General features: G+C 42.0%; 1 protein-coding gene and 1 non-coding gene across 2 annotated transcripts; one reads left to right on the top strand and one right to left on the bottom strand.

The window, feature by feature from the left end:
- Positions 1-4806: 4806 nt before the first annotated feature.
- LOC121759945 (transcription factor MYB17-like) lies at positions 4807-6274 on the top strand. Its single transcript, XM_042155527.1, has 3 exons — positions 4807-5231; positions 5374-5503; positions 5580-6274. The coding sequence occupies exons 1-3, from the start codon at positions 5099-5101 to the stop codon at positions 6130-6132; spliced, it is 816 nt and encodes a 271-aa protein (XP_042011461.1). The 5' UTR covers positions 4807-5098; the 3' UTR covers positions 6133-6274.
- Positions 6275-9053: 2779 nt separating this feature from the next.
- LOC121763145 lies at positions 9054-9160 on the bottom strand. Its single transcript, XR_006042388.1, has one exon. It is a non-coding gene; the product is annotated as a small nucleolar RNA R71 (small nucleolar RNA).
- Positions 9161-12581: the final 3421 nt, after the last annotated feature.

Below are 12581 nucleotides of genomic sequence, written 5' to 3'. Positions count from 1 at the left end.
TGGGAGACACTGTACAAAGTGTTCAAAGGCGCTGATCGAGTCAAACAAGTACGGCTCCAAACCTTACGAGGTGAACTAGAGGCCATGAAGATGAAAGAGACAGAAGGAGTCTCTGATTATATCACTCGTGTTCAAACAGTGATAAATCAAATCAAACACAACGGTGAAAATCTAACCGATGTCAGGGTCGTAGAAAAGATTCTACGATCATTGACCAAGGATTTTGAGAATGTGGCGTGTGCAATTGAAGAATCAAAGAATTTAGAAGAGATGACTATTGATGATTTAGCTGGATCTCTGGAGGCACACGAACAAAGAAAGAAAAAGAAGAAGCAAGAATCGCTCGATGAGGCGCTGCAAGCCAAGGCGACAATCAAAGAAGAAAAAGCCATGTATGTGCAACACAATCACCAAGAGAGAGGCAACTTTGGTGGTCGCGGTGCTAGTCATGGTAGAGGCCGTGGGAAAGAAACTACCACGATGAAAAATAACAACCAACTCAAGCTCAACAAAATTGGCGTGGCAGAGGACGAGGTCGTGGTAGAGGTGACCGAGGTCGTGGAAGAGGCGACCGTGCATACCGTCCTAATGTTGATTGCTACAATTGCGGCAAACACGGACACTATGCATGAGATTGTAGATCTCCGAGACAGGTAGAAGAGAATATGAATCTCGTGGCTGAAGAGCAGGAAAAAAAAGATGGCGTTCTTATGATGGCATATGATGACACCAGTCCTGATACTGAGACCGACATGATGTGTTATCTTGACACCGGTGCCAACAATCATATGTGCGGACGCAAACATCTATTTACGGAGATGGAAGAAATTAAAGATGGACATGTATCGCTTGGTGATGCCTCAAAAATCGAAGTAAAAGGCCGAGGTAAAATCAATTTCTTCCATAATGGTGAAGAAAGTACTATTGAAAATGTCTATTATGTGCCGAATATGAAAAGCAATATTCTAAGCATGGGACAATTAATGGAGAAGGGCTTCTCGGTTTTCATGAAAGATCAGATGATGCAGTTAAAGGATAAACATGGCCACTTAATTGCACGTGTTGAAATAGCTAAGAATCACATGTACAAACTCAATTTAAGGTACGTGCAAGAGAAGTGTTTGAAGACAGACATGACGAACCAAGCCTCAATATGGCACTTACGGCTCGGGCACTTGAACCAAGACGGCATTAGAAAATTAGCCAAAAATGGTATCGTCCATGGGTTACCCGATATAGATTACTCAAGATCATTCTGTGAAGGATGTGTACTCAACAAACAAAAAAGAAGTTCGTTTCCTAAAAGGGCAGAATATCGTGCGAAGTATATTCTTGAGCTGATACATACAGACATATGTGGTCCATTCACACCCGAGTCATTTGGAGGAAAAAGATATTTCATCACTTTCAGCGATGACTGCACAAGGAAGACATGGGTGTATTTTCTTAAAGAGAAATCTGAAGCATTTGAGACTTTCAAGAAATTCAAGATGATGGTTGAAAAGAGGACGGACTATCATATTAAGGCGTTGCGGTCAGATAGAGGTGGTGAATACATGTCAACCGCCTTCACCTAATTCTGTGATGAACAAGGAATAAAAAGATATCTAACAGCGCCCTACTCGCCTCAACAAAACGGTGTGGCAGAAAGAAAGAATCGAACCATTCTCAACATGGTTCGGTCAATGTTGAAAACCAAGAACATGCCTAAAGAATTTTGGGCAGAAGTAGTGCGATGTGCTGTGTATGTGCAAAATCGATGTCCTCATCCAAAGTTGATAGATCAGACACCTCAGGAAGCCTGGAGCGGAATAAAACCAACAGTGTCACATCTCAAGATATTCGGTAGTGTAGCCTATGCGCACGTACCGAATCAAAGAAGAACCAAGTTAGATGATAAAAACAGAAGTTATGTGTTCATTGGGTATGATGAGATGACGAAGGGCTTCAGGTTATTTGATCCGATAGAGAAGAAAGTGATTATAAGCAGAGATGTGCATATGAATGAAGAAAGTACATGGGACTGGAACAACCAAAATACAGTAGCACATGAAGAAACAAAACCATCAACCTCTACACCGATGATTACGCCGGAAAATCACTCAACAACCGAAGATAAAGAAGAGCCAAGACAACCAAGAATGAGAAGTTTGCAAGATCTGTATGATACCGAAGTTTGAGGGAGGAGATCGAGTAGATGCCAACAAATACCGAAGTTTAGTTGGAAGCTTGAGATATCTGACATGTACAAGACCTGACATTTTATATAGTGTTGGTGTGGTGAGTCGATTCATGGAAGAACCAAAGTACTCGCATTGGTAGGCAATCAAGAGAATTATGCGATACATCAAAGGAACGGAGACACACAAATTGTTTTATTCAGAGTCAAATGAATACAAATTAATGGGCTACTCTGATAGTGATTGGTGCGGAGATGTAGATGATCGGAAAAGCACCTCAGGTTACGTGTTCTATTTGGGAGACACGACATTTACTTGGGCTTCCAAGAAACAACCGATTGTGACATTATCGACATGTGAAGCAGAGTATGTAGCAGCATCATGGTGTGTTGGACATGCAATTTGGTTGAGAAATATGCTACGTGAGCTAAAACTCCAGCAACACGAGGTGACGGAAATCCGAATCGATAATAAATCAGCAATTGAGTTAGCGAAGAATCCGGTGCATCACGAAAGAAGTAAACATATAGACGTTCGTTTTCACTTCCTTCGAGAACATGTCAAGAATGAAGACATACGAATGAGTCATGTAGCATGTCGTGATCAAGCAGCAGATATATTTATGAAGGCCTTACCAACAAATTATTGATCAACAAGCTGAAGATCGGAATGAAGGATGAAAGATATTTGAGTTTAAGGGATGAATTTGTGAAACAAACTCAAAGATAAAAAAAGTCAACAATGTCATGCCAAGATTTGGATCAATTAAGGATGACATCTGTCTATTTGCTGGAAGCATAAGGAAAGATGACAATTCTATTTTGAATTTTGTGTTGTAAAAGTCATAGACTCATAGCTAGTTTCTTGAAAAGAGGAACCAAAATCTCATTTTGGTTTTTGCTACTGAAGTCGGTTAAGGTGAGCTAACCGACTTGTAAGCCTATAAATATGTATTTCATTTGGATATGTAGTAGGCATGAGATATAGAAAAAGCTATCAATTTAGAAATTAAATTCTCCACCTCTTTGAATGAATTCTCTCTCCACTTTTCTTGAAATTCATATTTGCATTCAAACTTTTATTTGATCCAACAGTTCCACTGACGATTTCTGAAAAGGCTAGTGTGTAGGTCGGAAATAGGCCTCAAAAGCTGCCGGAATCGCCGAACCGGCGGTTCCGACGAAACCGACAGTTACGGTTTGCAAATAATTGGAACCTGAACCGGCCCGGGGGAACCGGCGGTTCCGGTCACGGTTCGAACCGTCGCCGACGGTTCCGGTTCTGGTTCGGAACCGCCGGTGACGGTTCCGGGCCGGTTCGGTTCGGTTGGGGGACGTCTACCTTCCTCTTAAATATGCTCTATTTATGTGTCTGGAGATTTGTATATGTAACAATTAGATAGGTAAAAAAGGATATGTTTTTGGAGATATACATATAGATATGATCTAATATAGATTGAAACACACCCAAAACTCCTAGTTTGACTATAATTCTCAACAAATATGACTCCTATACTGGAGAATTTATATTCTTGGGGTTTGGGACCATTTATTGAAATAAGTCTTTGATTTGATGTATACTACTAACTAAATGATTTGATGAGAATTAAGAGGATTATTAACCCTGGCTCGGAATCAGGCCCCAAGTCCCCTCCACGTCATCATTCCCCTAAATTTGAGTCCCAGGCCACAACTGCTCTAACCCTATAGGCCTCAACCTGGGCCGCAACTAATAAATGACAATATTCACAACTTCAACATATTTTACTCGTAAATGCAATACGTTGAACAATTCAAGCCGGGAAATACATTGTTCAGTCGAAAAAAGAAAATTACAAATCCTAGAAAAAAAAATTTATTAAGCCCTAGAAAATAAAAATTACAATTCCTAGAAAAAAATATTGAAATAATTTAGAGGGTAGAAATGGAGAAATTGGTGGAAGAATGTTAAAGAAATAGGTAAAAATAGGCAAAAAAAATATATAAAAAAAAAAGAAAAATAAATTTTTTGGGGGTTTGCGGCCCGTCCCGAAGCAATTAATCCTAGGCCGGGACGGACCCCGGGAACGTCCTCAGGCCGCAGGCTGCAACTTCTGCTCATCCAACGCAACGCCCGGGCTGGGACTCGCTTTTTGCGGCCCGGCCCCAAGCGTTAATGATGCCCTAAGAAACCCTAATTATTTGAAGTTTAAAATTATTATTCAATATATCAAAAACTGACCAAAGAAACAATTCTCGGACTACTAATATGAGGCCAGAACCCTAAAATCAAATATTGAATTAATTAAAACCCCGGAAATAATTTAAAATCAATTCCAAGACTGAAATACTACAACAAACATGAAATTCGAAAATTGAATGTTGAAATGAATTAAACACAGCCGAATATGTGGGAGCAAATGAAGTCAGTGTGCATAACCTGAGAAGAAGGGAAAGCAATAAATAAAAGAATTTATTTGGTCTACGGCAACATTCAATTCAATCCAAATCCTCGTCCATGTTAATAAAAATAATTGCCCTCTATATTTGGCTAAAAAAAGTAAAATAATTATTTTTAGTGTGGTATCCATTTACTCCTCTGTAATTCTATATATCAGTGTGAGTGCGAGCATTCAAAGCCCTCCATTTATCCCAGCTGCGAAAAAGTACTCTGAATTGTCTTTTCGCATTTATTATTTTTTCAACATTCAAACACTCCATTTCTTCTTTTCCTCACATCATAAACACAACTCTCCCCCCTCTCTCTAGAGTGTGTGTGTGATTGCAGCTTCAAGAAGGATCTTTCTTGAATTTTTTTCACTTTTATTTCATTGAATTACAATAGAATTAAGTCTTGTGTTTTTATTATTGGTGTGAGAGTGTGCATTTATAATTGTGGATTTAAGACACAATTAAAGTCTTCCTCTCTCTGTGGTCTTAATGGGAAGGGCTCCATGTTGTGATAAGAAGGGGTTGAAAAAGGGGTCGTGGACTCCTGAGGAAGATGACAAATTGGTGGAATATATCAACAAACATGGCCAAGGAAGTTGGAGATCTCTCCCCAAACTTGCAGGTTTAATTTCCTCAATTCACTTTTTTGTTTCCCAATCTCAATCTCTTCTGTTAATTTGTGATTGTTGGGACAATTAGGGTTTTGTGTCCGATTTGTGATTTTCCACGTTAAATCTTGTTGTCGTTTAACATATTCAAAACAGGCCTTCTCCGGTGCGGAAAGAGCTGCCGCCTGCGGTGGACCAATTATCTGAGGCCGGACATCAAACGAGGCCCCTTCACTCCGGAGGAGGAGAAGCTCGTCATTCAGTTACACGGCATTCTCGGAAACCGGTCCGATATAACATAATATAATACTATAATACAATAAGTCAATAAACTATTTCTGATATGATTTGATTGAATACAGGTGGGCTGCGATCGCGTCCCAGCTCGCGGGCAGGACAGACAACGAGATCAAGAACCTATGGAACACGCATCTGAAGAAGCGTCTTCTCAAGATCCGCGAGCCGTCTCCCGCCTCCACGCGCCACATGGCGCAGTGGGAGATCGCTCGCCTCGAGGCGGAGGCGCGCCTCTCCAAGGAGTCCTCACTCCTCCTGACTCTGCTGAGGCCGGGCCCAGGAGTTCCAGAGGGGGACTTCTTCCTGCGCCTCTGGAACTCCGAGGTCGGGGCGACCTTCCGGAAGTTTTCTTCCGGAAGCACGCGCAGCCCGTCTTGTTCGTCCACCAAATGCAGCACCTTGTCCGAGGCCACAGTGAAGGTGGAGCCCGAGTCTGAGTACAAGGGCAGCAAATTAGAGGGCGAACGAGACGTGGGAGCCGGGTCGGGATCGTGCAGCAGCAGCAATGAGATGGAGGAGGACTCCTCGGAGTCGGCGTTGCAGCTGCTTTTGGATTTTCCGACCAACAATGATATGAGCTTTCTGAGCCAACCTGATTGCTATGGCAATTTCTTCTAGAATTTCAGCAGATAAATATGTATTCTTTTTTGTGTTTTTTGGCTGTATGCTGCTTGAAGGATTCTGTCTTGTAAGAAATGCTGAAGATGTAATTTCCTCCCAACTAATCTATAATCTTGAAAATGACAAATTAATACATATATATATATGGAGATTATGTAAGAGCTTTTTAGTGGAAATCATGGCACTAAATTATCAATAAACTAAAATTGTGCATTTTAATGTATAAAGTATACTGTTAACTATGAGAGCGCTTTACACATTTATTTATTACAAAACCAAAGAGGCTCGTGAGCATAAATTAAAATAAAAAGACCTAATTAAGCACACAAAACCAAGGTGGGATCTTGACCCATTGTGCTTCAACAAAAGCCATATTCTTCTCTTTTGCCTTCTTGTAAAAATGGCACGATACAAACATTGCAGAGTCTCTGATACAACGTGTAACACATCTTTGCATGTAAAGTTGTGGGCGCGCACGTCATGTGACCTCGACCAATGGCTTGGCACATGCTAAACAAGTCATCCCTTGCGACTAATTCGATTTCAAAGTTGATTTTGTATTTAATTTTGAATGAGAAATGGAAAAACAATTAATAGTGTTTGTGAAGTTTCAGATATAGTGCTCTTAAATTGATAATGAGGAGACTATGAAGAATCAACTCTATCGACTATGTTGCTTCTGTATTGTCGATGCTGATGTGAATCAAATTTACATTGTTATTCCCATAACTTTACATGATTTATATAGTTTGATGCTTGCAAAAGTGTGTTTTATGGTGTAGGAAGAGGAGTAAATGGTGAAACAAAGAAGGAAGCTCGGAGGGTGAAAAGCTGTCCAGAAAGCTCTCAAAATTGGCCACCCGGCCGGGTGAATTTTATGCCTAATAATTCACCCAGCCGGGTGTGATGTTTAGAACGCGAAAATTCCAGAAAGTGGTCAAAATGAGGTACCCGGCCGGGTTAATTTTCAGCTGTAAAATAAACCCGGCCGGGTAGTTATTTGAACTGCAGATTTGCGGTTCATACAGCAGTTTCTTTTCCCTAGGAGTGGACGAAAAAGAGAAGAAAAAGGTGACGGCAGTTGTGAAAAGGGGGAAAAAGGTGAAAGAAAAGAAGGCTGTCAGGGAGGTGACGTGAGGAGCATTAATTATTCAACAAAAATTGTGGGAAGAGAGTTGACTTAGGAGGCGAATTTCAGAGAAGTTTCGACCGTCATTGCGACGCTCCGTTTCCGAATCTCAATTCCACTCAACGAGAGCATGCTTCCTACGGTTTTTGTTGCATATTTCACCATATGTTTAGGCTAAACTCCCTATGTTGCTCCAAGTTGTAATCTAGGCTTGTATGGATGTTTTTACACCATTAATTTCATATGTTTGTGTCCAACAATGTGCTTAATTTTATTCACTATGTTTTTGGCTATGGATGTAGTGATGTTAATTCCTTTGCTATCATCTCTTTAACATAGCTTAGGATTGATCGTTTGTTGGTATGCTATCGATTTAGAACTGTTCAGGGGATAAATTGATAGTGGATTAGGTAAGTGATTATAGTAGACGACGTTCGTTCCCGCGCATCCGCAGGAATTAAATGTCGTTGAAAGTTGGTTCATGGAACAAGTGTTCAGCTGACTGTGAACTATACGTCGTAGACATGTTCAGTGCACGCGATTAGGTTGATTAGTTAATCCCAAATATGTGCTTTTAATATCGGTGTAGAATAATACAAGCCTCGTGAGCAACTTGGAGTGACGTCTTTTTCCTGTTTGAAAAGTCTTCCTTAGTTAACTTGCAGTAGTATTTTGTAATCAACTTTTGGAAATCAAAATCTTCAAAACAAAATACCTTCATTTATGTCTTTTCTTTGTTTTAGAATTAAATAATCAACTCCTTCCCTGTGGATCGACACTTGAAATATTACAATCGACACTGTATTCTTGCAGTATTGCTGTAATATTAGAGTTAATTAATCAAACTTGTGTGACTAAACACTTGATAATTGAACTCCAAAATTACACATCAAGTTTTGGCGCCGTTGCCGGGGAAGGCAATAGATTGTTTAACTTCTAGTTTGTGTTTTGTTTTATTTTTATTTGATCTTTCTCTTATTTTTGTAGGTACTCATTTCGTGTTCTTGGAGGTGATAGCCATCTACCGCGTCTGGACTTGAAGACGAAGGAGTATATTTTCTAGGTGACATCTTTTAACTCTTAGTTAGGTAGTTTAGTTTTCACTTAAGCACACACACTTTATAGTACTTACCCCGAAGTTGTCGAGAGGTCTCGCTTTCGGTAATAGGGAAATATATTGTGCTTGTGCTTGGTGTATTTTCTGTTGCGCAGGTAAAAAAAAAAAAAAAACAAGTGAATGCACACGCGATCACAAGGTACACCACCGTTTGGACTACTCTGTTATCAAAGAAGAAGTAAGGTCAGAGGTTCAGAGTTTGAGATATTCCCGGACTATTCGAGTCCATTCAGAAGTAACCGACTCTTTGGTGAAGAAAGGGATCAGGATTCAGACGGTGAATCAATGGCAGATCACAATGAGATTCCACCACCCGTGGTGAGGTTTGGCGACACTCTAAGATCGGGAATTGAGCATCCGGGGGAGTTCGCTTATGCAAACGACAACGTCAACATTCCACCTCACTACATTAGTTTGGTGAATGGAGGAAATCTTTTCCACGGACGGGATGAGGAAGATCCGGTGAGCCACCTCAATGCCTTTTATGAGCTGACAAACTCGCATAGACCTCCAAATGTGGAGCATCATCGGATTAAGAGGGCCCTATTTCCATTCTCGTTGAGAGAGAACGCAAGAGCGTGGTATGACTCACTCCCGGGCTACAACATAGCAACGTTCCAAGAGTTGAAGACGTTGTTCCTCTTGGAATACAATTCTCCTATGAAGATTGAGAAGTTGAGAGAGGAGATCACCTCTTTCCGACAGAAGTATGACGAGTCCTTCGCGGAAGCATGGAAGAGATTCACGGAATTGATAAGGAAATGCCCAAGTCACGGACTAGCTCCGGGGCATGACCTTTTGAAATTCTACAAGGGACTCAACAGTGAAGGCACGGGATTGGTGACTGCAGGTTCGAATGGGAACCTAGATGATCTAACTCACGATGAGGTGAGGGCTTTGTTTCAAAGACTGGCCAACAATCAACGGAATTGGCACAATCCAAGGCGAGGAGCTAATAGAGCAGGAGATACATTTGGTGCTACTAAGGACGCGGAAAGAGTGACCGCAATTGAGGCTCAGCTGGCGGACATTAGCACTCAAATGTCTTCAATGACAAAAGCAGTGAAATCTCTTCAACTGACTCCTCAACCTCAAGTGGTGACTGTGATGAGATGTGGGTTGTGCCAAGGTGGGCATCATACTGATCAATGCCCAAGTCTTCAAGGACCACCCGTGGAGGATGTGAACTATATTGGCAACAATCGCCAAGGGTTCAATCAAGGCAACCAATACAATAATCAGCAGAATTGGAGGCCTCAACAAACGGGGTGGAATCAAGCTAGTCCTAGTAACAACTCGGGTAATCAATGGAGGAACAACACTCAACCCCCGGGTTATGAGAAGAGGCCAACCGTTGAGGATCAATTGGGACAGATTCTCTCGTTTATGACGAAGAGTCAAAAGGAAAATGAGAACTTCAAAGATAAGACTGTGGAAAAGTTTGGGCAGATCGATGCCACAATGAGGAATCTCGAGACTCAAATTGGACAGCTTGCCACAGCATCACACACGAGGATTCCTAACACTATCCCGAGTAATACTGTACCTAATCCGAGAGGTAATGAACAGTGCAAAGCAGTGGTTTTGAGAAGTGGTCGTGAGTTGGATTCGACACCATCAATGGACGGCCAAGGTACTTCCGACATCTCACACGCAGGGGCGGATGAGATGTTAGGCTTGCATTCCTCGCACGCAGGTGCGGACGAGGCATGTAAGGGAAGTCCCGCGTTGGTGCAGGGTGCCCAACATGGTCAAGAACAGGCTGCATCCGGCAGCAAGGAAAATGGTGTAGAATCCGAGTTAAGCGAGGAGTTTTTGGCAGAAAAGAAGGGAAAGCAGAAAGTAGAGATGGGATCAAAGGGACAGCTGATGACAAGTCCGGCATTAGACCCGAAAAGCAAGTTCAACTTCCCTGATCACATTCCTCCTCTACCATATCAACCGAAGAGGAAGAAGAGAGCTCCAAAGGAGAAAAGCTTCGAGTGGATGATGAACGTGATTCGAAAAGTGAATGTGGATGTATCGTTGGTGGACCTCTTCACTAATTTCCCCAAGTTCTCCAAGTTCTTTAAGGACATGATGGCAAACAAGGAGAAACTTCAAGACGAGGGAATAGTGGCATTGAGCATGAATTGCTCACAATTGATTTCGGGAATGATGCCCATGAAGAAGAGAGATCCGGGAAGTTGTGTGATTCCTTGTGAGATAGGCAACACAATTTTCACCAGATGTCTATTGGATCAAGGATCGGGGATCTCACTGATGGCATTGAAAACAGCACGTGCCATTGGACTGGAGAACAGAATGGAGCCCATCGACATTGCTCTACAACTGGCTGATCATTCCATTGTGAAGCCCACTGGAATAGTAGAGGATGTCTTGGTCAAGGTAGACAAGTTCGTCATCCCCGTTGATTTCATAGTATTGGATATGCCCGAGGACAAAGAGGTGCCAATTCTGTTTGGCAGACCGTTTCTTGCCACAGGGGACGTGTTGCTAGGAGCAAAGGACAACTCGGTCACGTTTAGAATTAATGGTGAGCAAGTGACCATTAATGTGGAGAAAGCGATGAAGCATCCTAGTGATGCAAAAGCGTGCTTTAGAGTTGATGTCCTCGACAAGTGTATCTTTGACAAGATGCGTTGCTCGGCAAGTATAGAAGGAAGCGTTTATGATAAGGGGAGTTTGGAAAGAGACTTTGGTTCGACAATTAAAGTTGATTTTGATTTTGATGAAAGTGAGGATGCTCAAATTGATCAACCAAGTCTAGAGAATGAATGTGTGGTGGATACTTTCGTGGCGGATGTGCAGCCCTCAATTGAAGTACCACCAAAGCTAGAATTGAAGCCACTCCCGACAAATCTGAAATACGTATTCCTTGGTGAGGATGAATCTTTACCGGTTGTGATATCGGCGATGTTGAATGATGAAGAGGAATTGAAGTTGATAGAGCTACTGAAGTCACACAAGAAAGCTCTAGGTTGGTCCATTGCCGACATCAAAGGAATTAGCCCCGCAATATGCATGCATAAAATCTTGATGGAAGATGGAGCTAAGCCGGTAAGAGAGAGACAAAGGAGGTTGAACCCACTTATGCAGGAAGTGGTTGAAAAAGAAGTGAAGAAATTGCTGAAATATGGGATGATCTATCCCATTTCCGATAGTGAGTGGGTTAGCCCGGTACAATGTGTACCAAAGAAAGGGGGAATAACCGTGACCGTCAATGAGAAGAATGAGGTTTTGGCAACTCGATTGGTGAACTCATGGAGAGTTTGCATGGATTATAGAAAGTTGAATACGGCGACGAGAAAAGATCACTTCCCGTTGCCATTTCTGGATCAGTTGCTCGATAGGATTGCGGGTTATTCCCATTATTGCTTTCTAGATGGATATTCGGGGTACAATCAGATTGCAATTGCCCCGGAAGATCAAGAAAAGACGACATTCACATGTCCTATTGGAACTTATGCCTTCCGCCGGATGCCTTTTGGTTTGTGTAATGCACCGGCTACATTCCAACGTTGCATGATGGCAATTTTTTCCGATATGAATGAAGACATCATGGAGATCTTCATGGATGATTTCTCCGTCTTTGGATCCTCATTTGACTTTTGCTTAGAAAACTTGAGACGGGTCCTACAAAGATGTGAAGAATCAAATCTCGTGCTCAATTGGGAAAAGTGTCAGTTCATGGTCAAGGAAGGCATAGTGTTGGGACACAAGGTGTCAGAGTTGGGGTTGGAGATGGATAAGGCGAAGATTGATGTGATCTCAAAGTTACCTCCCCCAACGAATGTGAAGGGCATCCGTAGTTTCCTTGGACATGCGGGATTCTACCGACGTTTTATAAAGGATTTTTCAAAGATTGCAAAGCCACTTTGCAACTTGCTTGAAAAGGATGCCAAGTTCGTCTTTGATGGGAAATGCCTTGAGGCATTTGAATTGCTGAAGAAAAAGCTAGTCGAAGCTCCTATTATTATCACACCCGACTGGTCAAAGCCGTTTGAGCTGATGTGTGATGCTTCGGACTATGCTGTGGGGGCCGTTCTAGGCCAAAAGAGAGACAAGGTTCTACACGCTGTCTACTATGCTAGCAAAGTACTCAACGAAGCTCAACTGAATTACACCACGACAGAGAAGGAAATGCTAGCAGTAGTGTATGCTTTTGAGAAGTTTCGTGCTTACTTACTTGGCACGAAG

Source organism: Salvia splendens, chromosome 13 (assembly GCF_004379255.2).
Source record: "Salvia splendens isolate huo1 chromosome 13, SspV2, whole genome shotgun sequence".
In the NCBI taxonomy this organism is placed as follows: Eukaryota; Viridiplantae; Streptophyta; class Magnoliopsida; order Lamiales; family Lamiaceae; genus Salvia; species Salvia splendens.
This window is presented reverse-complemented; position numbering and strand designations above follow the sequence as displayed.